Here is a 27,432-nt window from a genome sequence, read left to right as displayed (position 1 = left end):
AAGAGGAATATTTCTTTAAAAAAAACAACGTTATCTAAATTAAATAATTCTACAATATTTTGGGTTTTTCCATATTATATATCGAAGTATTGGACTTTACGCCCTTCAGAAAACATTTTTGAAAATGGAATATAAAAGTTTTGGTAATTACAGAACATATTTTTGTAAATTTATTGATAATTTTAAGTTGCTAGAATTTCATTCGTCAATGCATTTTGTAGCTGCAAGACAATTTAGCTTCAATAAGTAAATGTTATCAACTATCAAACATCTCAATTTGGTAAATAGGGTCTAGACTTCCAACCGCCCATGTGCTCAGTAGGTGTTTTACTCTAACTTCTATTTTTTTTAATTTGTTTTTCATTTCAATTTTTTAAATATCTCTTTGACTCTTAACTTCACTGTCAAATAAAAAATATATAAATAGGGGCTAGATTTCTTACTGTCCATGCGCTCTGTAGCTGCAAGACGTGCTAGGATATTTATTTATTGTACAGCGCCCTTAAGGTGACTTATACAAATTTTCATTTATTGAGGAAACATATAGTACAATTAAATAGCTTTATAATATTTACAATTAGACTTAATTCTAATGGTCCAGTGAAGTTTCCATATTCGGTACATAATCATAATATCTAATCTTAATTCTATGATCTTATGTCATCAATTGTCTATTTAAAAGGCAAAAATGAAGGAAAAAAAACATAAATAAAAGTAGTTTGAAAAATAAAATCAAAGTAAAAAAGTTATATTTAAAAGTTTGCATATCTACTAATAACATAACGTTTTTACATAAATGGAATTAAATAAATTAATAAAAGGAAAAACAAATATATATTATACATACAAACATATTTTAAGGGATTCAAAAAAAAAACAATGTGTAGAAACTTTCAAAGAAATAAAAGTCAATAAATTTAAGTTAATTTAAAAAAACCTCTTCAAAAATAATAACACATTATAGTAAGAAAAGCAGTATGTAATTTATAGAAGCAATTCAATAATTAAATGTACCTTAAAAGTATAAAAACGTGTCAAGCGTAGCTGAGAAAAAAGAAAGAATAACAGGTATATCAAGTATTTTTTTAATTTAAATAGATTTTAAACCAAAGGTAGTTAATAAAATTTAATTTAAGCAATATTAGCCGTAATAAAAATTTTAGTTAAGAAATTTAATATAATTAATTTAATAAATTTAGTTAAATTTAATTTAATTAAAAATATCAATATTAAAGTAAATATATATTTTATGATTAGTCATTTTTGATCTCGTTCAAGTAATCAAATAACACACTGTTCAAATCGGAGTTTATGGCGTCACACGGCGGGTTCCGAGCTTTATTCTCAATTTTATCTGTTGACTGAAATAAAAAATGAAATACGATCAACTTTTTTTTTTGCAAGATAATGGCGTAAGACTTTTTACACAGTTCATGCTAAATAGGCCGGATCAGAAGGGTTTTACCCTTGGGTAAAGAAAACTTTTAACTTGTGACGATAATAAATTTAAATTATGCAATGCCCAAAACCCGCACGACTTTTTCTTTTTCGCATTGAGTGTTAAATAATTTTAAAGAGAGTTTTCAAGACAAAGTCTACTTTAAAAAAAACAGAACACTAGAGTTAACTCAAAAAAGATATTTATGTTGAAAACACTATGATAATTTTCAATTATTTGCATAACACTACCCCTTAGCAACAGTGAGATTTCTCTGAAGAACATTATCTGAGAAAATAGGACTTTGATGTGTGCAAGGGGTCTGACTGAAGTATATTATGAACACTATATTTTCATATGCTGGTGATATTGTGCTACTATCTCAAGGAAACTCATGGGATATTGTATTTGGAAAGGCTGAAAATGATTTAAACTTAGTAAAAAAAAAGGTTGGACTCAAATTATCTAACACCAAATCACTCGTAAACAAAATACATAACATTTTTAATTAATAATAAAACTATACGTAATCCAAATCTTTCCTTAACAATTCACAGCTGTAATTATAACAACTGAATTCCAAATATTGAATTTGTTTGTAAATTGTTGGATAGAGTAGATTCAATTAAATATTTGGGAATTTATGTAGATGGGAATTTAAGATGGACTAATCAAATTGATCATATTAAAAAATTATTTAAAAAGCAAATTGACTTTTTTAAAACAATAAGAAATATTACGCAATAACTCAATGAGTTTTGGAACATGGAATAATTGGATGGGGATGTGCAAATGACACACTGATCAAGCAAATAATAATTGCACAAAAAGCTTTGATAAAAATTATCTTAAGAGTCCCAATCAGAACTAGCTCCCTCGGTATATTTGAAAACCTTAATGTCAAATCTATAAAACAACTTTATGTAAAAGCTTTCTAACTTTACACGCGTAAACATTATTCTCTACCTTCCAAATTACAAACACAAGAGTTACTAGGGAACATTATTCTGTATAAAAAAAAGAATACAAACAATGTAAAAGTATAAACAAATAAAATAAATAATTTTATCTGAACTATCTAACTTCAATATTTTATTATTGAAAATATTTTTTTATTTAATTTATCATCATATGCTTGTGTATCTCAAAATCGTAAATTTTAGATTAATTTCATTGTTGCTTTGGGCTGGCGATAAAATTATGTTCGGTTATGATCTGTAAATTAAATATTGATTTTTATGATATCGTGTTTCGTTTATAGTATTGTTGATTCTAAAATATGCTGTTCAATAATGTATTTTGTACGTATTTGTAGATACTGTATTAGTCCCAACTCAACAAGGGCCTAGAAGCACATAATGACTACACGAACATGATTTGACATAGAGCATGTTTATAATAAATAAATAAATATAACCCTAGTGGATTTTCGTGGGCGTAAGGTTGATCCCTTCATCTTCATGTAACAAATTATTGATATACGCTGCATTTAGTGTACCAATGCAGTGCCCTATAAAATCATTAGATGCAGACAGAAGTACGATGATGATGATGGGTGGGTTTTAAAAATTAATAATGTATAGAGACCGGAAAACAGCGGTGCTATTATTTGTGAAAAGTGGTGCTATTTTTTGCCAAAAACGGTGTTACTTTTGAAAACTGGCGGTGCTATTTTTTAGAACTAATTTGAGTACACGGGTTGGTAATAAAAATCAAAGGTGTTGTTTTTTTTTTTAATATTTATTTTACAATACTACAATATTAAAAACACTGAATAAAAACTACATATTATAAACTAACTTGTAATTTATTTTTTAAAAAACTGAATGCAAAAAAGGAAGCAAATATTACATAAAACGTGAAATATATAATGTGGCTAGTGTCTTGGACTCACGGACCAAAGGTCTGTGGTTTGAATCCCAGTCTACCCCAACTTGATTCCCATTTTCTAATAATGAGTTATTCACAACTCGTTGAAAATTTCCATAAAAATGAAATATTTGGGTTGATCATAAGAACCCAAATATTTATTTTTAAAAAATCATATATATATATATATATATATATATATATATATATATATATGTGCAATGCACATACAAAAGATGGTCACTCAAAACCACCTTCAACTTCTCAACACATTTAGTCATGCAACACGCTGAATCTGTCACTACACTCTTCACATTAAGGCTCTTCCCTGACCTATAGGCTCGCGTGTATACGCGCTTTCCCTTCGATTAACAATTTTACAATGTTTTTTTTTACAGAAATGCTCGGAGACCGTGGTTAGTGACAAACTGGTTTACAAGACCTTTGCCAGGACTCTTCCTCCTTCCAGCAAGGTGTCCAAGAGTGTCGTGGCTCTCCTGAGGGCCTTCGAGTGGAACCAGTTCGCGGTGGTCTCCGGTTCTAGGCCAGCTTGGGGCAGTAATCAAATGGAAGCCATTAAGGTTAGTAAATAGTCGGATATTTATAAATACATTATCTGAGAGAAAAGACCATCACATGAGACTGCTACGAAACATCGCATATATTTTCTAGGGATACATTGCATAAATCAATTAAACAGTTTTTTTAATACTCATATTGCCAGCAAGTGTTGCTAGTAATAAGAATTGAAGTAATATTGATGTTCAAGAAAATAAAGACAGTTTTTTATAATCAATTAAATAAAACGATTAAATTTACTTTAATCCTTTGAATACTATTTTTTTTACACCCACTGTACCTCTTAATTAAATTCTCGCGAAAATATAGAAAATAACATAAATTCACAAAAAAAAACGAAGAGAGCTTATTTACTAATGGATTGATTAAAAACCAAAAATCTTTTATAAGTCCTTTTATAACTACAGATTTTTTTTTAAATATATAATAGCATTCATAATAAAATAATGAAATTTACCCAAATATTTCAATTTTGGTGGCCATTTTCAACGAGTTGTAAATAACTCCCTATGGAAAACGGAAATCAAATTCGATCCTCAGACCTCTGATCTGTGAGTCCGCAACACTAGCCAAGGGACTACAACCCGATTCAGTATAATATTTTTAACTTACAATGAAAATGCAGACAGAACCGAAGGGCACGTATGACAAGATGTATGAATGTGGAAGAAGCTAGAAATATATGCCAGGATAGACGTGTTTGGCGGTCCATTCTCTCTGCTGACCCCTACGGGGAAGTGGCTTGATGGTAGTAGATGGTAGAAATAATAAAAATGTTTCGTAAAACCACACTGCTTCTTTCTTCTTCATTTTTCGGTCACTGGCGTCATTGCACACTGCACAGTCCTTGGATCCACCTTTTTCTCTCTTGGCAAAGAAGTGTGACTTTCTATCTTATTTTGAAATAAAAAAGATTACGCGAGTGGCTGGTCAGTTTTCAAACATCAAATAACAGTTAGGAAAATTTGATTAATTTTGTTCAGTACTTTTTTTTTGAAAATCTGTTTTTTTTTTTGTTTCTATTATATTGTTGTAATAGCACTCAGAGTAATAATGCGCTAAGCTATAGAGGCGCTCAAACACTTATGATATTTAATGTTAAATTGTTCCAATTTCCACAGCTAGGTTCAAACACTATTGTTCGATATTAATTTGTTGTATTTAATTTATTTGTGTGTCTATTAAGTTGTAAATAAAACTCTAGACAGAATATACAAGTTGAAACCATTTATTTAATATACACCACCTTGCAATGTAATAATGCGCCAAGCTATAGATATATATTGCCCAAACGTAGAAAAATCATTCTCTGACTGTTGGGTATTAAGTTATCTACAGTTTGCAGCAAAACAATGGGCCGTACTCAGGTTAAGAATTGCCAAATGGATATTAATTTGCATTGTAAATTTTTTTTAATATGTACCTGTGTATTTATTATTGCAGGGTTATTCCAATTCATTTTTCTATAATTCGCCTATATTTATTTTGTTAAACAGAAAATACATGCGTGTGTTTATTTTTTTAATTATTTATTCATTTTATTCACAATATACTTATGTTACATTTATTAAAACATAAATCCCACTTCCATAGAACCAAAGTCCTGTGTTGAGTTTGTTTGTTTGTCCGTCACATCTCCGAAACGGCGAGTCGTAGCGGCCTGAAATTTGGACACGTCATTTAAGATCCAATTTCAAGGTTAATTTTGCCATTTTAGAGTAAAATTTGAATCGACCTCTACTCGATAAAAACTCAAACTTTATATGGATGCCTAGTGCGGCCCTGACATGTTGCCTATAATCAACTGTCATTATTAACAGTAAATATACTTTAATTCACAAATTTATCCCCTTAATTGAGAAAAAATAGTATCCGAAGTAAATATGTTGATATAAGGAAAGTTTTTAAGCAACATAATACACGTGTCGGGACAATAAATGCCAAAAATCAAGTTAAATCATGGAAAAGTATTCGAAATCTATTACCTGTGCAAACTGTCTCCTTTAACACCTTTGACGCTTCTACCGCTGCAATCAAACATAGTGAAATTCACCATTGTCGATTTTTATTTATTATAACGTATATATCCAAGTTATTTACAAACAAAGCCAAGCTCAACTACAAAAGCATCCGAACAATCCGTTATGTTTATGTTGTCAAATAAAACAAAATGGCCACCAATTGGTTGCTAACCAACAAACCAACATCGCGTGCGTTCTATGAAACATAGTGATAGGTCTTTTTTCTTGGTTACGCATTATTACTCTGAGTAATAGGTATCATTTTATGTCGATAAATAATAAAGTTACCGCCTTTTTACATGACATTTCACTCGGGCGAGACGAGTTTGTTTGAATCGAGGCAATGCGCAATGGCCTACTCGCAAATAATAAAAAACGAGTTGCGATAGATCCACCTTGTGGTAGTAAGAGGAAAATATCATTTCTTTTTTTTAAACATTTTTAAAGTAATAAAAGTCTATGAAATACGGTCCAGTAAAAATAATCGCTAATTAATAGTAGCACATTTTAAAAAAAAATGTAATTTTGAATTCCCGCAAAAACTATAATTTCATTGGCCACGCCCCCAAAATGTCACGATTTGTGTTTATTTATTCTTGACCATATTAATTCGTTTAGAACATTGTAAAACATAGTGTCCTTTATTGAATGGAGGAATAAGCTGAGATAATCGGCTAGTTTTATCGTTCACTGAGAGCGGGCTGGGCGCTGGGCGCACTTTATGGATATTTTTTTTTGTAGGAAGATATAAACGGTGGTGGTGATTTGTAATAAAAAATAGATATTTTATTTATTTTCCCATAAGCTACAATAAAAAAATACTATCAACATTAAAATATAATGGTAAGTTGTGCATAATCGCTTATTTGGAAGATTCACCCCTGCAACGCAGTGCTCTTTGCACCATCAGTTGAAGATAAGGGTAAAATAATAATGATGATTAATGAGTGAAACGCTGTTGACAGGGAAAAAAACGACAAATTATCCTGAAAAAAAAACCGAACCTTGTATAACGCGCTTTGTGGAATCCGTATTATCGTTTCGTCAAGAGATTTTTATTTTATCCGCTTAAAATCAACTCATTTGTTAGATTCCTTCTTCCTTAAAGTATCCTTTAAAATCTTGTCACTTCTATCTTCTCCTCTGGGTGAGCTTTTTGATAATGGATCTGAATTTGAGTACTTGCGAAAAATTCTTTTCAATAAACCCACCCTAGCAACCCCTTCTCCGAAAATCCCTCTTTTGTTGGTTTGTATTCACACCCTAATCAAGTTAGAAAGTTCTGCAGACAGAGACGAGATGTTTCTACATTTCATGTACTATGTATAAACACGTTTAAATTGATTTTTCGAAGAACATAAAACTTTACAATACTATAAATTCTTCTATTTCTTCATCGTCTTGCTCAATGCTGATCGTTATGGTCACCAGGTTGTCAGATACTGGGCGTATGATACGTTTTTCGAGTTGAATGAGGACCCCGTTAGTTTCTACGGTCACGGTCTGTCCATTTTATGTGAGACTTACTCGCATACTCTTAACTGTTTCAATTTTAAAAATTTACAGAACACATAAAAAATAAAGTAATCAACCAATAACTGTTCTCAAAGTGATATTAAAGTAACATTTTGTGATGGGTGCCTCGATGGTCCCTTTCATTCCCCAAAAAACTATTTGACTAAAGGACTTTGATAAGCTCGACTAGTTTTATCGGCGCCTCATATAATTCTGCTTGTATTTTCCGGAGTGTAGATCTATGCTAAGGGTTCTCTAACTTATTTTGTCCACCGCCCACTTTGAGAATTAAATTTTTTCTTTTACCCCCCAAAAAGCTTAACACAATTTGTTGAGCCGATAATTTGTTTCAATGTATTTTAGCCAGAAGAATCGCATGTAAGTAGATACTGGCTAGTTTTGATTTGTGAGGTTACCACGTCTGACGGGACATTTTGTTTGTTGGCAATACTGCTTTTTCTTCCACGCCACTCTTTGCTTTTCAACGAGTTATGTTCGCACGCTTTTCTAATTGTTGAAAAGTATTTCTCGCTATTTCGCCGTAAAAGTATATATAACGCCGCAAACATTTGATCATCCATCGCCATTGATCATCCTCCGCCGCGCCGCCTCCAGACTCCAGACAATTGTGTGCATGCAGTTTTCCTGACCACCAGTTTCCCCGTTAGCGCGTGAGCTGATTGCCGACAGGCACCAGGTTAGTCAGCGTTATGACATATTGATTTTCTCTTGTTCAAGTACATCTAATAGATTGTTGGCAGCATAATCCACTAGCTCACATCAGCAGTTTTGGAGAAAATAATTTGATTGTCCGCTATCATAAAATATATTTAAACCACAAAGGGAGAATTCTATTTACACGGATTCTCCAACAATGCTTTTCTCAGGAGGGGGAGAAGTCGATATATGATAAAATTCTATTCTGTCCTGGACCAATTTGAACTTTTTGTATATTTTTTAAAAGCATTTTCTTTAATCGGCCATCGTCGCTTTGTACCGGCTCAACGACCCTTAATTTATCTCTGGGACCTTTCTGAGCCCCTGAAGACCTTTAACGTCCACTTTAAGAAAGACTGGCCCATGCAAACTATCGAAATAAAACCCACCTAATCCTATCTTAATGCTAGCATAGTGGGTCCTTAAACTCTTCGCAGTATTGCGTATGTAAGTACTTTCCCCGGTACACTAAGTAACGTGATGCCACGATAGTAGTCGCAGTTCAATGACTCTCGGGTACCTCTCTTGTCACCACTCTTCCGTCAATAGTTGATGTAAAGAAGAGGACGAGGTTGTCAAATTTTTTAAAGTTCGAGATTAGCAATCAGCAAAAAATGACAAATCTGCTTTCCTTCTTTACTTTTACTTTTATTTGCTTTTTATATATCTTGATACTTTTAGGTTTTTTCATTATGTATTTTTGTGTTATTTAATTTAGTCCTTATTCTCATTTGGCATATTATTTTTTAATCCAATTTCTTATATTTCTTTTTATAGAATAGAGTGAATTTTTAGAAAACAAATCGCAATTATCATTTCGATTATGTTGTTATATATATTATATTCTTTTTTTATTTATTTCAATGACACTATTTTTTAGTTTTTTTTTTAATACCACTTTATTTTAATGTTTATATCTGATTATCTTTTTTGCATTGTATTCTTTCTAATTTTATTATTTTTTACTTATTCCTTGTTTTTCTAGATTGTTATTTTATTGCATCACATGTCATTATAATTTAATCTAATTAATTTTACTATGTTTTTTTTATTATTAACTATTATTGTTTTACACGGGCATAGCCTAAATATCCTTACTAAATTCATTGATATTTAAACGAGTGTAATTTTGAATGAATAGTTAGAGAAAAAAAAAGAGAGACAATGCCAGTAATGCTGCTTTTTAAAAATTCAAATATAATATATCAAATAGTACGGCCTGCTATCAAATAACATGCATTGTAATAAAATAAAGCAACGCTATGGTTAATATGAAATATAATTAAATGATAAGTAATTGAAACAATGTTATTCAAATAAAATAAAGTGAAAAAAGTAAAGATAAACTAAGGAGATAGTGGGAAGGAAAAAGAAGGAAAGTAATAAAGAGTAGTGGAGGATGAATGAAGGAAAACAGGACTGTAAAATTACATTTGATTTGATGACAAAAAATAGAGAGCAACAAAATACGAGTACAAAACGTCTATTCTCTGTTATTCTGAATCAAGCTTGTTAGTTCTCTTCTGTACCTATCATATGGAGTGTTAAATATATGTAAACTATTTAAATTCCTGTTAAATGTTACACATACACGAGGGATAGTAGAATGTTTCCAATGATTAGTTTTAATTTCAGAAATATAAAAAAGATCAGGCAGTCTAGTTGGTCTGGAGTGAACACGGTAAGCAAGTGGATTAATTTGTTCTCGGGAAACAAACGTATTATTTACAATTTTGTAAAGCAGGAATGGTCTGGTGGTGTGTTAGTGAATCAAGTTTATATATTGTCAACTTCTAGTGCTGTTCCGTATTTCAAAGTTGACACGGCCATTTTTGTTTCCCTAAAAACTATCAGAAATGTTGACTTGCCATGAAACGCTTAATGCAGCTTCCATGAAAATAGTGAGGGTGGAAGGAAGAGGGGAGCTTTTAAGTACTCTCTGGAGATTACCACGCTATATTTCCTTTACGGAGTCTGTGTCTAATTCGTTAGTGATTGAGCGTTTACCACAGATCTAAAGCGTGATATAAAAAAGTTTTCTTTTTTCATTTGTCAACAAGTATATATTTGCCTTGAACGCCATGAAATGCTTATTAAAAATAAATTTTAATTATACACAAGTTCACCCCCGTAAATTTTGAAAGAAATCATAAATACATCTTTATTGTAATTTTAAAAGGTTTTCCTCATTAAAATATGTCATAAGCAGTAAAACAAATTATAATAACTGTATATTTTTTCAAAAACCGGCATTTAACTTATCATTCGTGACCCATTTAAAATACAACTCTCTTAATTTATTCATAAAAGAGAAGTGGAAGGCTTTTTAGCCATCTTTTTTTGTGTTGCTTTATTTTATTTGAAAACGAATAATTATTTTAGGAGTGAAAAGATTTTACTGTTTATCTGACAACCGAGAAATGTTGATTTCTAAATCGTTACAAAGATTATTCATTCTTAAAAATCATTATATATTACAATGACTGTATCACAAATAAAAATACACTAATTCATTTAAATTTATTTAATTATAAACATTATTCGTAAACATTAATTTAACAACCTACTCAAGCGGAAATAAAGTGGAAATTTATTGCTAATATTCGCATTAACTTTGCTGTCCAACATTTAATTTAATGTTAGTAAATAACTATATGTAACCTCTTACCGACTTTTCTGTGTCTACCGGTTTCGAGACGTACCCGTTTCTTCGTCAGGACACTAATTTCACCAACATGCAAAAACCCACCATCAACAGAGTAGTTGTTCCACATAAATATAAAACCAACGTGCTGACAGAACACATAACGTTAGTGGCCAACACCAAAGTGCACTGTGTTTTTTTAAAAAGTTGAATTTGTGGGAGAAATAGTTGGAAAAAAATGGGCCTGGAAGGAAGGAGCATATATTTATTATGCATTATTTAATAATTTTTACACTACGCAAATATCGCGAGCAACTTAGGTAGCTTTATTCCCCGATTAAAAGCGAACAAAAGACGGTTTCGAAAATGCTCACATTCACCTACTTGACATGACGTTTATAAGGCTTGTAATCAAATAATGCACTAATCGTTTTAAAGCAAACACAATATCTTGTTGAGCGGAAAATTTTACTTCGAATGATTCAACTCAACCTTTACAATTTTGTTTTACTTTCGGTGCTCATTTTTAAATTCGAAAATGAACGGACACAACTTATGTTAACACCCAATGCAATCATTTTTAAAACCAATATTTCACGTCCATCCTGTCAAGAATCGAACTAAAACCTTCAAGCCTGGCAGGCGAATACCCTGATCACTACACCACGAGACGAACTTATCTCCAATCGATTTCGGGATTTTTACCTGATAGCAGCCATCGACTCGAAAACACTCGTCCAGGGTTCTGGTTCTATTTCACACAGAACTGTTACTCTTCATTTGCCCTAATACAGAAACCGAGAGTAAAGAGGTTGTTTTACATTTTTTTTGTGAATTATATTGAAACTAAACTCATTATTGAATGTTAAACTTTTTTTTTTTCTATTTCTCGGAGTAATCCAAAAGTGTATTTTCTTTCTTTGACAATAAATTTATACAATTTATTTATGTATCCCGTTGCTTGTGTAGACTCGTGTCATACTTATTCTTAAAAAAGGTATGCGTGTTAGTTAAATATTGCTTTTAGAGGTGTTCGTTAACTTTATAACTTTTCCTCAGACTGCGAAAAAATAACCTTCGTCAGTAAATTCATATTTCAATTCAACGTGCTTGTGTGAAGTGATTTCAAGGTAAAAACACCCCCATAAATGAGGGTAGGTAATGGAAAAGTAAATCATAAATTTTCTTTTGTTGATACTCGAAAGTCCTTTATCGTATAAATTTGTTAGTGAAAGTTTTTAGTGGGAGTCCTGTGTAATTTATTATAAAAGTCACAACTAGTGACCGGTTTTAAATTTTTCGCAGTATCTTTAAGACCTTTATCTTCAGTATTATTTGATATATTACAACAGAGGTAAAGAACATTTTCAGAGAAGGGAATATGGAAGTCTAGGAATTTACAGGGGTGGTGGTCTGTCATTAGCTGGTTAAAATAGCCACTTTACACACCGCGTAAACTAAAATATGTTATACACAACTACTATGATGAACAGGATATCATATTGACATAAACAGACTACAAAAACAACAAAATAAAATATTAAAGTTAGTATATGACCTTCCCTATCTAACTGCAACTAGAAAACTTTTTAAACAAACTAAACAATTAAATATAACTGAACTCTTTCAACAAGAATCATTAAAATGTATCCATAAATTAGCTACTAATGTTATTGTAGACGAAAAACTAAAACTTGTAAATAATTGTAGTCAACATGGACATAATAGAGAATATCAGACAAATATCATGCACAACTTTCTAAAACAAGACAAGGACAATCAAGACTAATAAACCAGGGACTGAAATTATACAATAAACTACCAGACAAAACTAAACAAAAGACTCAGACAAACTGATGTAAAAAATCTTAGTTTGAACAACAGAGTATGAATGAAAAATGTTTATATTATTTTTTGTAAAATGAATGTTATAATCCGTAAGGGTTTATAAATAAATTTTCAAATAAAAAAAATAAAAAAACATTTTCTATTTTGCCTATGTTTGTACATTCATTTTCTTCCACCTGTTGATTTTTGACGTTAGGTAGCCAAAGCGTTCGTTGGCCTCGTGGTGTAGTGGTTAGCGCGTGTGCCTACCATGCAAAGGGTCTCGGGATTGATTCCTAACATGCCTGACATGAAATATTCATGCTATGAAAATCCCTCTCCTTCACTCCTTCACTTAATTTCCTCAACCCTTAACCTTCTTACGTGCTCTTTTTTTCTCTTGTCTCACATAATATATTGTTTTTTCTCTTTACCGGGTAACGTGTTTAATTATTGTATTTGTGAAAAACTTTAACCGAATTTATCTACTATTTTTTATACTTTGTATTCTTATAAAACAACTGATATTTTTTCTAATAAATAAAAATTCAAAATAAAATAAAAAAACCCAAAAAGTGTTTTTACACTTATATATTTTATAATCTCTGAATGGCACCTGAAGCCTATGACTGATCATCTTACCTTCATGTAACAGAAATGATTCAGATGCGCTGCGTTTGGTGTACCAAAGCAGTGCCCTCTGCACTATTTGGTGTAAACAGATAATGATGATGATGATGATTATGAGGTATCTAAAACCTTTATGAGATTCGTCTGCCTGAATTATTTCACCTACTAGGCAACGCCTAAAAATCTTTTTTGGCTCTTGTACTTCTAGGACCAGTTGGTTAAAAAACAAAATATTTTTTATTATTGTTTTCTTATTACTACTCTTTTGAGTTTGTCCAATTGTCTGCAGGCAAGGACTAAAATTTACTCCCCAGGGAGTTATTAAGATCTAAAGAGTACAACAAAGATGGAGACCATTTTTAGAGTAGGGGTATGGAAGTCTAGGCATTTACAGGGCTTATAACCTCTCATTGGCTAATAAAAATTTAATTCAATTACACTACATTTCATAAATAATAAATACGTAATGTTATTGTTAGACGACATACAAAAATATGTTTTTGTGTGCCCTACTTCAAGATGTACAATAAATAATGAATAAATGGCCATTGTGTAAAATTCACCCTTTCACTAATGTTACCACATGGTCCATCTATTGGTTTTTGTGAAATTGAAGAGCAGAAAATATAGACAAATTTCTTAGTTGTGTACAATCTTAAATTACTTATGAGTATACCTGAAATGAGGCATCACCAAAATATTACTAACAGAGAGGAACAACAGGGTTTTAAATTAAATTGATCCTCCACAGACGCAATTTTCATTCTAAGACATATACGAGAACAGACAATAGAATACTATAAAGGTGCCTACATATATTTTGGGTACTTGACTAAGGAATTTGACAGGGTTATACACTATAAGAATTCTAATCAAAAAGGAAATATGCAATACAATAGTAAAGACTAATCAAGATCTCAATACCAACTGCAAAAGACAATACAAGTTCTTCAGAACAGAGCTCTAAAAAACATTCTTGGACTTAAACGGGATTCCCATGTCAAGGATATCTACCGACAAACAAAGATACTTCCTTTCAAGGTAATGCCACTGCATCACATAACCAATACTATTTTAAATATCATCAACTTTTCTGCTCACTCAAATTTAAAATACACATTTGGTCATAATATTCATAATTACAATACGCGTTATTCAAGGAATCTTCGTGTGTCTAAGTTTCGCTCAACAAAGTTTGGCAGTAAGTCCTTGGAAAATATTGGCCATTTCGAATATAATAAACTGCCTGATGAGCTAAGACACGAAAAATTGAAAAAAAAACTCAAAAGTGGAGCAATTAAAAAATATTTCTTAAATCTTTTTGATAGTGATAATTATTAATGTAGTTTATATGATGGTGTTTTGTGTTTCTTGTACAATAATGTTTTTTTTTTTTTTTCGGATGTATTAATTTGTATGATATTATGTATTGTCAAAAAAATGTTTTTTCTTATGTACGGTCCCAAATGAGTTTTTTATAACTCCTGGGAGTATAATATGTAATTTTTGTATTATATGTTTTATTAAAAATAAATAAATAAAACAAAAATTAAAATTGATAATGAATTATCTAAGGAAATTCTAGCAAAGTGATTTTATCAGACGAGGAGACAGTCTGAGCTCTTTTCTTTATAATCTTTAAAATATAAAATTAAAGAAGAGGTAACTGGCTTGGGACTGGGCTACAAAATTGGTTATAAAACAATTAGTATATTAATTAAATACAAGATCATCAAATAGTTGAACTTGCAAACAACCTAGGACCAACAGAAAAAGAAACATTTTTTTGTATACAGCAATAAATTTTTACAATTCACTTTATACATTATAAATTCAGAAATTTAAAATACACTGACTGGTTGTTTTTTTTTGTTTTTTATTATTTATTAAGGAAATCATAGTATTTATATAAATACAAGGTACAAAAGAACAATTTAAAAAAGTAAGACAATTTACAGATTTCACACTAATTTATTATGAACGCAGGAGGAGAGGGAAAAAATAATTGAATTCTAAAAAAGTAAAAATAAAATTATCAAATAAAAAGTACATAAAAGGGAGAAGACATTGTATAGTTCCAACTCTACTTTCCTCTTTCTCTCTCTGCTTCCATGAACATTTATATTTCTTTGTAAAAGTTCACAACCAACAATAATTAATTATATGCAGTAGATATACATATGAATAAGTATAAATTAAGAGTTGAAATCAAAAGTTAAAATTAAAATCAAGAGTTCAAATTAAAATGAAAATTAAAAGTTTAAATTAAAATTTCAAATTAAAAGTTAAAATTAAGAATTAAAATTAAAAAGTTAAAATTGAAAGATAAAATTAAAAGTCAAGTTAAAAGTCAAAAGTCAAGCCGAAGATAAATTAAAAAGGTATTTACAATGTAATATGTCGATGTCACTAAAACTGTCATTATATGTAATCTGTATTCTTCGAAGAGTGCTATTTTTCAAATAATTAGTCATCGAGTTAGGAATGTCAAAGAGTACAGATTGACGAGTTCTACGGACAGGGACTCGATATGAAATGGCTTTAACAATTTCTGTGCTATCAATTATGTTATTAACGATTTTGTAGAGAAAGCTCATATCCAACATGGGACGCCGAGTTGCGAGATTTCGAACCCTATGAAAATTAGCGGTCTCAGTTCTACTTGGAAATGAAACATTATTTTTGAAATCTTATTGTCTAAGAAAATAGTTTTGAATATGTTCAATACGATTTTTGTAAGTATTATATTAAGAATTCCAAATTTTCGCGACATCTTTAATACTGATGTCTTTGTCATAAAATATTTCCCATTAAAAAGATGAATTTATCTTTGTTGTAATATTTTATATAAGTTACTGGTCGTTCAAAAAACATTTTTCATTTCGTTATTTAAAATCTCTAGCATGAGGGGACGCGAAAATATAGACATAAAACCGTACGGAAAATATTTGTTTAGGACCTTCGTCAAATCCAAGCATGCCTACTAAAACTAAATTTGCCTATATTTATTTCTATACTTACTTGTTTTGTAGTACAGATTGTCCGCGTCGGCGTCGGAGTGAATAAAAACATACAGTTCTGTTGTGTTTTCAAATCGCGTGGTCTTCGGTAAAAATCTAGAAAAAGAAAATCGAGTGGAGATTAATCCGTTTCGTGATGTATTGGTTAGAGTGATTGCCCGGCATGCCCGAGATTTTGGGTTCTAGCTAGCTATGTTTTGGAATATTATTTATTAAAAATATATTTTTACACTAATATTTCCTTAACCTTTTCTGTGCCGCTAGGTATTACCATGGCAGTTCCCAGCAGGCCACGAAATTTTAGACAAATTTTAGAAACTCTTATATAAACCGCTTTCATGTCAATAATTTAAATAATTCCTTTTGTCTTAGTTTTTCATCAAACTTTTAACAGATGTTTTCAGGTGTACAAAATCTGAAATTATTCTGAATATTTGATCTCGAAGCGTAAAGCGCGTACAACGGCACGCGTCTTTACGCGCTAATTTTGTATGGCCAGCCCTCCGAGCACGGAAACGAAGACGCGTTAACGTACTTAAAGTACCTACTTAAACGGTTATTCGTCCATGTCAAGAATTATGTTTATTTTTTAACAGTTCTTAACAATTTAAGAAATACCGGATCGTAATTTTGGGTGAATCAGGACAGGTTTCTGTATTTTTAGTATTATAAATCGACCCATTTAAGAAATACAAATATTTTTTAAATGCCTTTTTCGGGTCCTAATTTCTCTTTACATATATTTTCAACAAAATTAGATTCAATCATTACGTACAGAGAAAATTTAAAACGTTGGCTATATCTTTATGTACCTTACAATGGGTTAAAAAAAAGACGAATAGTGTGATGAACAGGGACAGTAGATTGATTTTTTTGTGGAGAAATAGGAATAATCCTTTAAACTAAGTTAGTAAATAAAATCTAAGAAGGAATTTTAGATTTTTTCTGAGAAGGCGAAATATGAAAGCAAAAAAATATTTTTAAAAAAAACTATTTTTATTTTAAAAAATTGGATCATAATTTTCATCGAACGGCCAATAATGATTGGTTCATTGCAAAATCGTATAAATTTTCCATACAAATCGTTCTAAATCGCCTTATTGCTTGTCTTTCCAAAATTATGTTATAAGTGATACCTGATTTTCAATAATTTTTTGATTTTGTTTTTTTTCTGACAAATGCAACATCAACCGTCTACATAAACTTATTATTAGTAATGAGGTTTCTACCTTAATTCATTATTTTTTTAAATATGATTTTTCATAGATTTACAACCAAAGTTTGATGATATAAAATTAACCCGTTAATTTGAAATATCTTAAATTTTCGAAAATTCTACAATTTAGTTTTTTTTTAACAGGTTGTTAATATTATTTTGAGATAAGAAAACGAATCGTATTTTGAAAACAAAACATAAATCAAGTCATAAACTTTATCCAATCGGGAGTAATATGGCTTCAAACTTTTTCCTGGTTATCTGCAAATTACTGTATGGAAAAATTTAAAGAAATTCATTCTCCTGTAAATAAAGAAAGTGCCATACGTATGAGATATACAAAAAAAAACTTATTACAACAGATATGAAGAGCTTTTTAGGGAAGGGAATATGAAAGTCTAGGAATTAACAGAGCTTATGACATGTCGTTGGCAGGTTTATGTGAACACTTTACACACTGTAACATGCACATTATTTTTAATTTAATTCACACAATACACAACTTTACTATAGCTCAATAGATAAAAATATGTGAAATAGATTTCAAAAACTTAATTGTACCTTCAAAATCAATCCAGCCGGAGAAATATTTTCATACATAATATTTCAAATAAAATTGTTAAAAAATATGTATCATCAAAAACACGATAAGTTTGACATTGATAATAGTGACGTCAAGATTCGTGACGATGCCGATGTTCCATTTCAATTTAAATGGTCACAAACAATGTTCAAAATTTATACGAATCGTGAGGTATTAAGGACGCGGCCAATACAATGAACTCTTAATGCGGGAACTAAAAAAATAATATTTTTTAATCGACAGTGTTTCCCTTACTCGACCCTTATTGATCTAAAATTGTTTTTAAAAAATGTAATATTTCTTCATTATGAATTTTCTTGTCCCGAATTTTTATTAAATTCTGTGTTCAGTCGGGACTCTTCAATAAATGTATTAATAATATGATACATCAGTATAAAAAACATTCAATAAAAAAATATTCATATTTTATTTTATTTTATTTTATTTTATTAACAAAAACGGCAAATTTGCCTTTTACAAACATTTGTAATATTTGGCTTAATTTAAAAAAATATTTTTTTAAAAAAACATAAATTTCCTTATCCCCAAGATTTATTTTAAAAAATTAAACCTAAAAATTATACAAGATTTATATTTTTAAAAATAACCTAAAATTATACCGCATATTCAGTAGAAAGTTTAAATAATAAAACATTCCACAGTAATACAAAAAGAAAATCTTAAGTACTGTTTCATACAGCTGGGCAAAGTGAACAAAAAACTGTGAATGTTATGAAATGCATGAATAAATTAATATAATTACCATTCACCATCTTTGAAAAGTTCAAAAGGTTTGTTCTATAGGAACAATACCCTACACTAAATTAATTAGATACGTGGGAATAACAATTGCCGAGTTCATGAAGTCTATTTAATACGGCATTACAAGTATACACTGTCTGTGAATTGTTGCTACAACACTGTGGCACCTGTTTAGTCATTCTTCCAGGCACCCTGAAGTTGACATCAGTATAATATAGATTAGTTTTTTCATGGTGAAGCAAAGTTTAGATCATGTATGTAAAATTTTAATTTAATTCTAAAATAATTTCACAATTCAATTAAGTAATTTATTTTAATATAATTTTTTTATTTCAATTTAATGATAAAGGTAATACATTAATGTATATGAAAAAAAAATATAATAATTTAGTAAAGAGATTAAAAAAATAATTTACAGTTCATTTAGTAACAGTTAAAATACATATTTACAAAGTAAAAAGCATCAATATTATGTATCTTTTTTGGGTGATACCGTGTATGTTAACATACACGGTATCACCCAAAAAAGATACATAATATTGATAACAGTGACCGTGAAAACCTTCGCACCTAAATAGTTAAATCATTTTTAAGTTTATTCAAAAATGACATATGAGTATATTATATGTCATGTAATGAAGACATCATCTATACTATTTTATTCCCAGAGCAATCGTATACAGTGGTCTTTTCCCTTCTGCGGAATCCAGTTATAGATCGTAAACATGGACATTGTTTTGGAAAACTTAATATGTTAATACAGACGTTGAACACTCTTAAAACTACATTCAAATTCTCGCTATTAAGTAATTTAGGTTACACAAAAACCTCGTACAGGCATTCTGATGGAACCTTTTTCCATAGTCGCCTAAGCAATGAAAGCATCCACCCCTTTCCCGAAACTGTTCATAAAGTCTTGAGTCTTTCTTCAGTTTCGCATATCAATATCAATATCAATTTTTTTTTTTTTTTTTAAACTAATTAAGCGAAAATTTAATATTTCTTTACAATCAAACCGCGAAAATAACAAAACAAATAAACTTTAAAAACTTTCATTGTACCCCTTACTGCAGTTTTATCAGTTTGTGATCAATCAAATACACATGGTCAGCACAATCACCCTTTTCTAATTTCCCAGTATTACAGTGGAGGAATACAGTGTTAGTTCTAAATTGAGACCGCGGCCGTACGCTCCAGATCCCGCATCGGAAAGGAAGAAGAACGTAGTAATACAAACAAATCAATCAAACGACACGAAACCCAAATACATATAGGAAACATAAGAATAATTTGCCCTATACAACATGCACTCAATCAACAGAAGAAAAATAATACGTATCTATAACAAATCACAGTGGAACATCAAATCATCAAGACACTACCGGCAAAATCCTAACACAGATCCTAACATGATCCCTATCGAACTCAGGCGAAATTACTTTTCTTCATAGTACTGAATTCCTCGCAAAAACCATTTTCGTCGCCTAAGCAGAAATTTTTCAATACTTCCTTGATTTAAATTTGTCGGATATAGTACCCTTAGTAATTGAAATTTTGGCTCAGACGGGTATGGCGGCCATAATAAGGCCGGTATAATTTTGCCTGCGTTTGATTGGGTAAACATTGGTTAAAAGCTTGTGTTTTCTACGTGATAATTTCTAAATCAGAAATCATTATATTTTATTTTAATTTATTTGGGAAATCAACAGTTCTACATACATATTTATAGTAAACAAACAGATATAGTGCATAAACTCAGAACTAATAACAGATATCCACATAGTATACAAAGTTAGTTAAGAAAATATATTACATATCAAATAAATACATCTAATTTATACATATAAAAATGTTATTTTCATGTACTCGTAAATATTTTTCAATTATCAAAGATTTTTTAAATATTTATTTTAAGAACATTAAGTTACTGTAAATTGGGCGGGATTAGAACAAGAATGCTTGAAGAGAGGATAAGGAGGGAAAGGGAGATGTACATATTTATTATTATTATGTCTACTAAGTTACATAATGCATTTTTAGTGTAAATTTTAAATCTAACAGAGTGATGTTTGTGTAATCTATATTTTTTAATTTTGTATCATCATCATTATCATGTCTCTATCCACACCCAGTGATGAATAAAGCGCTACATTGGTATTCCGTACCGTATCTGGATCAATCTCATTACATGGAAGGTACGAGTAAGGTGATTAGTCTTACGTTTTAGGTACTAGTCAAAAGACAATGAAATATTGCATTGTAGAACCATCTTTAAAATAAAATTTTCAATTTCAATAGTGTATTTGTGCACATCATCCATAATTAAAATAATACTTAGAGTTCCGATACAGACATCTACTAAAGAAATATTTCATAAAGCAGAACTTATGAAACTAAAGCAATTATACGCTAAAATGTTCCTCGCTTACAGATTCAAAAACTATTCTTACTCAAACGAAAGACATAACCTCAACAATACAACACATACAAAAAATATAAACACTAGATCTTCAATACAAAGACAACTAGCCGGACCGAAGGGGGGGATTCGAATCCCCCACGGACCGATTTTAATTCGAGAACTCAAATATTATTAAAGCTATTTTCCGTATATTTTTTGCTTTCGTGAAATTAATAGAAATAAGCATTTAACTGTTTTAGTTTATAAATTTTGAAATAGTTGATTTTTTTATATTATTTAATATTAAATAAAAAAAAACGTAAATAATGCAAGGGTCAATAATCATTCGGCTAACTAACTAAAATGAACAAAACGCATGAATGAGAAAAATATGTTTGTGTACGCGAAAACATAAATAAATTATTGCACAGTCATAAACACGCCTTGGCGCAGTTGGTTAGTCGGCCAACTGTGAAACTGGTGTCGCGGGTTCGATTCCCGCCAGTTGCAAGAAAAAAATCCAAGAAAGATTTTTTTCGCAATTGGTCTGGGTATTGTAGGGTTATTTTTATTACCTTCTTCCATATCTCCTCCATCCCATCTGCTGACAAGCCTCAAAATAGAAGCTTAGCAGGTTATTCCTTTAAAAAAATAATAATTTTACTCTCCTAATGCCATATACAAGTTGGCGCTGCGGTCATTTGGTCCCCCCGTTCGGATTATGTGTAATTTTTGTTTTCTAAGTGAGGGAAAGGTTAAACAAATAAAAACTAATACCACTTTCGGAAAAAGGGGTTTTGAGTAATGTGCAATTAAAATCTACATCCTACTTTTACTGTCCATTAAAACAATTGATAAAGAGAAAATAATTAAAATGGCTATAAAAAGATGGATAGTGGAGGTGGGTAGAAGTAAAATAGATTGTATCATTCGCTCAAACCAATATCGAATCACCTGCTCCACAAAGTATAGTATATGATATTTTTTGTTCTTTTATTGTGTTTTATATAATATAAATAATATAAGTACACAGAAAGTAAATAAAAGCATAAATACGTAATGATTAAAACTGTCTTAACATATTGTAATTTCTCTCTGTATGTAAAGTCTTCTTTGTATATTTTAAATGTAAAAATTTTAAAAAGTATATTGTATAAGCATATTATTGGTGATATTCTTGATAGCAAACTTACATTTGAGAATCACTTCGATGACATACTGACCCGTGCACATAGAAACCTTGGTTTTGTACTTCGTACATGTCAAGTATTTAAAGATATCGCGTGTATTAAAATGGTCTACTTTGCTCATGTTCGCAGTTTGCTCGAGTATGCCTCTTCTGTTTGGTCTCCACAATATGTCACACATAAAGAAAAGTTCGAAAAAATTCAATGGACATTTCTTAGACATCTTAACTGGAGATGCAGGTATACCGATCTCAATTATATGTCTTCCTGCAAAAAACACCACTTGCTTACTTTAGAAGATCGCCGTCTACTGTTGGACATGGGGGTGCTTCATGACATACTTAGTGGACGCCTTGATAGTCCGGCTCTTTTGTCGGAGTTATCATTAAATGTCCCCGGCTACCGCACCCGTCACACGTCGAGCTCTCTATTTCATCTGCCAGCAGTTCGTACGAACTATGCCCAGAACTCTCCACTTATACGTTTTGTTAGTGAATATAATTTGAACTTTCCCCTTATTGATCCATTTGATTGTAAAAGAATAACATTTAAAATGCGCGTCTTAAAACATACTTTTTTGTCTTATACTTAGTTTCAACAATAAAGTCTTATTTTATCTTATTTTATTTTATTATATTTTATCTCTAATTCTTAATATTTTAAATATATTTATATTTTCGACACTTGACACTTGTGCAATATTTACACACATGTCCACCCTCATTCCAATATAACACCCACTCACCCACCCTCTCACTCACTTACACTCACACAAACACACTAGTATGTATTGTACGTGTATTTAATGTATTTCTGTGGATATCTGTCATTGGTTTTATTCTCTGTATATTTTATTTGTTGTATTTTTGTTACATGTATTACTGTTTATATCCCTAATAAATAAAATAAAATCCAGTCTACATACATTAGGACAAACTCAAAATATTTTCGAGTGTCCTCGGCAAGTGAGGTCATTTTTAACAAACTATTTTCGTCTATTGCGTTCATGAACTGCAAATAATCATGAATGAATAATAACGTATCCTTCCGGCGCACGACAGACCGGGGAGATTACTTGCGCATGTTTGTATGTACTTTTTTCTTGGAAGATTATAATACGAGTAGGTATATTATAATAATACGTAATATAAAAATGTCTAAAGTTTAAGGTGTTTTCGCGTAAAACTTCCAGAGTAAATTATTTACTTTTCCTCATATCTTTTCGGATATTATTTTACAGACAAGTCACGTTTTTAGTGTTTGTAATACGCGTAATATATTCCGAGGTCTATCGTATCAAGAATAAGGGTGACTATTTAGAATTTTCCACCACGCGTTACGCAACCCACGCATATTTCTTAATAATGTAAAGATCGGACATTCGCACCTAATTAATGCAATGACTGTTTTCGCGGGAACTCAAAATCATAAATTTTACAATATTTTTTACGCTACTAATAAGTAGTATTTTTTTTTATTTTATTAGTCAGTTTTAAAAAAAAGTTAAAAGTGCCTATTCAAAGACTTCGAAATTTGAGTAGTCTTCCCAAACAATTAAGTTTACGTATTGTGTCCAGAATACCTTTTTCAAAAACAATTTTGGATAACTTCCTAATTGGAGAATTTCTGTCAGTACCGCATAATATTATCAAAAATAGATATAAATCTACATATTTTAAAATACAGCTTTGGATAATTTCCTTATTGCTGAATTAGGCTATCAATTTACACAGTGTATGACATTGCGATATTTTTGAACACGCATGTTTTTCAAATTTAAAATAAATCTGAGAACTTTGTTGATGAAGGTTCAATTCTTTTCAGTTTTTGTTTTGATGCCAAAATACGACGTTTATTGGCAAAAAAATTGAAGGTATCTTTATTTCAATACAAAAAAAAGTGCTTATGTTAGAATTTAAATAGTTAACAAAAATATTTTGACATGTAATATTGTAAGAAGACATTCACGAAAAACCATTGTCGTATACAACTAGAGTAAACATGAGCGTTCGAAATATGGTCCTTCAACCTGCGGCCAATTGGTATTTGTTTGATAGAACGGACCTGAGTCTAATGCAAGCATTCTCCGGCTACTTTAGAACTTTTATCTCCTCGCAATTACTAAAATGCATATAAATCTACGCTAAGACACTGCACAAATCGATCTGGAAAAGATAAAAAAAGCGATGGTATAACCTTTCACCGGTAAGTAATGTTTTAGTCTTAATCAACTCTTGTTTAAAATAGATATTTTAATGTTAAAAAACGTTTTATTAATATGCTACCAGTCGTAAATTATCTCCTGTCTCGGTCCTGCTCAGTTAGTCGGGCGTATAGTAAAACGATAAACAAAGTGACGCGTATACGGAAAGGAGTGACATACTGAATAGAACATACAGTAAGCCGATGTAAACAGTCCGTGCTTTTTACTGTACTACTTGTTTTACATGTCAAAGTCTACGTCATATGACGTGACGATACTTGCTCCCTCCGCTGGTCATTCCCTTTCATCTCTTTATATTTATTTATATATCAACGGTTCAAAGAACATTTTACAAAAAAAAAATAATTTACAGAAATAATCACAGCAGTGCACAATAAACATGTAGTATATAGAATGAAATGATAGAATAATTAAAACTAAAAAATTTAGTGAACATATAATACAAAAATCAAAAAGTAAAAAAGAAACATAACATCTCTAAATAAAAAAGTCAAAAACCATGAGAAAATCTTATGTTCTAAATATAAATATAAAACACAGTTAAGTTGAGAATAACTAGATAATAATAATTTTAAAAAATAATACAACATTAGTATTTTAAAAAATAAAGTTTTTTGAGCAATAAAATGAAAAATAAAAAAAAACTTTAATTAACTAAATAATACCTTTATTTAGTGAAATCATTATCATCAGTTGGTTGGAAGAAGCTATTTGGCAATAAATCCACCAATGTTCAATTTAAATTATGTCTAACATGTTAAATAAAGAATAAAGAAATCACGTATTCCAGGAAAATATATGTTTTGGAAAAAATCCATTATTTTTCTAATGAATAACGAGAGAGAATTTGTTTTAATTCATAAACAGAATTTGGATTGAAAATATCGAATATTTGTTCTAATTAATTTCCATACTTATGTATCCTGGGATATTATAGCTCAATGCGAAAAACCCTGTTCAAAAGCCACATATTTATATATTGTACATTATATGAATATTTAATAATACCAAAAGTATGAATTTATAGTAATACAAATTACGAAAATGAATTTATTATTTTATTTTTATAATTCAATTAGGTAAACTAAAATTTCAACACAAAAAAAAAACTTCATTAATAAAATACGCAACTCAACAAATCAGACTTTTTATTGAAATTTAAAAATAGATTTAAAGCAGAATTACTGAATTGAAAAATTACTTTAAAATTATTAAATGTAAAATAAATAGGTCCGGTCCGTAAATAACACAAGAAATATTGATTCTTAAAGGCAGAATTAAATTCTTAGGAACCCTTCCACCTGAATTCTTCCGTTTCTTATGAGCCATTTTTTCAATTCAATTGAGTATTAAATTTCAGAAGAGTTAGCAATCTCATGATGTAGTCTTATGTAGCATCGCATTTATCGTTTTATTGTATCTTTGATAGAAATTTAAATTAATTATATCGGCATTGACTTTTCGATAATGTCTAGACAATAAATTGCCTAGTATCTACAGTTAATCCAATATTCTATTTACGCGCATGCCAAGTAAAAGAGGCTAAATATATTGTTTTACTTTTACCATAATGGATAACTCATTAAAACGATCAATAGATATTTTGTAAAATTATTACAATTCTTTTTCTATCTATTTGTTTACCAGTAATTTTTGTTTAATTTCTTCTGAATTACAACAACACTACTTCATTAAAAAAGTAAAGACACGTAGAATAGTCAAAAACACTGTATAATGAACTTACAACACTACATGACTTACCTTACCAATAGAAAAATTACACTGGTGACAAATTTAAAATAAATCGATATTCTTTAGCAAATTGCTTTTCTTGCATGCATCGTAGACTTTTGTTACTAAGAAAAATTGTTATTTTATACCTTATATCTTATCAAACACTGTATGATTTCAATAAACATATAAAAATAAATTTCATAAAGGAATTATACTTATACTTTAAAAAAAATATATGTATAAATAACTTTAAAATTATAATAAAACAGAAAATTTACTTATTTAATTTCTTTTTCTAATGCATCGTTTTTTCTTAACACCTATGTACACAAATACCTTTTTATTTTTGTTATATACGTAAAAATATAAAGTCATGATTTTTACTCAAAATATTTTTCTAAAAAAAAAAACGTTCGCGTCGTATTCGGGGTTAAAGATTAGTATTATTTTTCTTTTATTCCTGCTCCAAAAATATCATCATCGTTCCCTTTCTGCACCTAATAATGCATAGGGTACTGCATTGGTACACCAATTGCGGTGTATCTTGATCATTTTTGTTACATGACGGTACAGGGACTATGAAATATTTTAGTGCAAAAACATATTTTTAAATAAATATTTCACGTCAACCATGTCAGGATTCGAACCCGAGACCTTTCGCATGGTAGACAAACGTACCGACCACTACACCACGAGGCCGACAAATATATAGATGGCGTTATATTCGAGACAGCGTATATCCGAACTAATACGATATGTTGTCACGTAAAGCAACTAAAAATATTTTGCGACAGTTCTCGGTACAGTCGAAAAATAATTTCCCCTTGTTTACCTTTATACTCAATGTGTCAAGCCTGATAAGGGTTGTACGGATATTTTACTTATCGTTAAATTAATTTTAAAATGATTAAGTAGAAAACTGACACTACACGTTCATTGGATAAAAAGACGTATTTGAGGAAACAGGTGAACGTTGATCTGACAGTTTGTCATCAAAAGACACAAATTGGAATTTGTCCCAATTTGCGTAATATTAATAATTAAAATTATTCTTGATTTTAATTA

The 27,432-nt window shown here is 30.2% G+C and overlaps 1 protein-coding gene across 1 annotated transcript in view; it reads left to right on the top strand.

Annotated features, from left to right (window-relative positions):
• The window catches only part of LOC148271826 (guanylate cyclase 32E-like), a gene marked incomplete at its 3' end in the record, with an annotated part of 72,788 nt that overhangs the window by 21,993 nt on the left and 23,363 nt on the right, over positions 1-27,432 (top strand). The window contains exon 2 of the mRNA XM_088240883.1: positions 3,706-3,888. Within this exon, the coding sequence (XP_088097009.1) occupies positions 3,706-3,888 (183 nt within the window). The remainder of the gene's footprint in view (positions 1-3,705; positions 3,889-27,432) is intronic.

Source organism: Micrasema longulum, unplaced genomic scaffold, assembly GCF_059751315.1.
Source record: "Micrasema longulum isolate JH-2025_06_02 unplaced genomic scaffold, ASM5975131v1 h1tg002635l, whole genome shotgun sequence".
NCBI classification, from domain to species: Eukaryota; Metazoa; Arthropoda; class Insecta; order Trichoptera; family Brachycentridae; genus Micrasema; species Micrasema longulum.
This window is presented reverse-complemented; position numbering and strand designations above follow the sequence as displayed.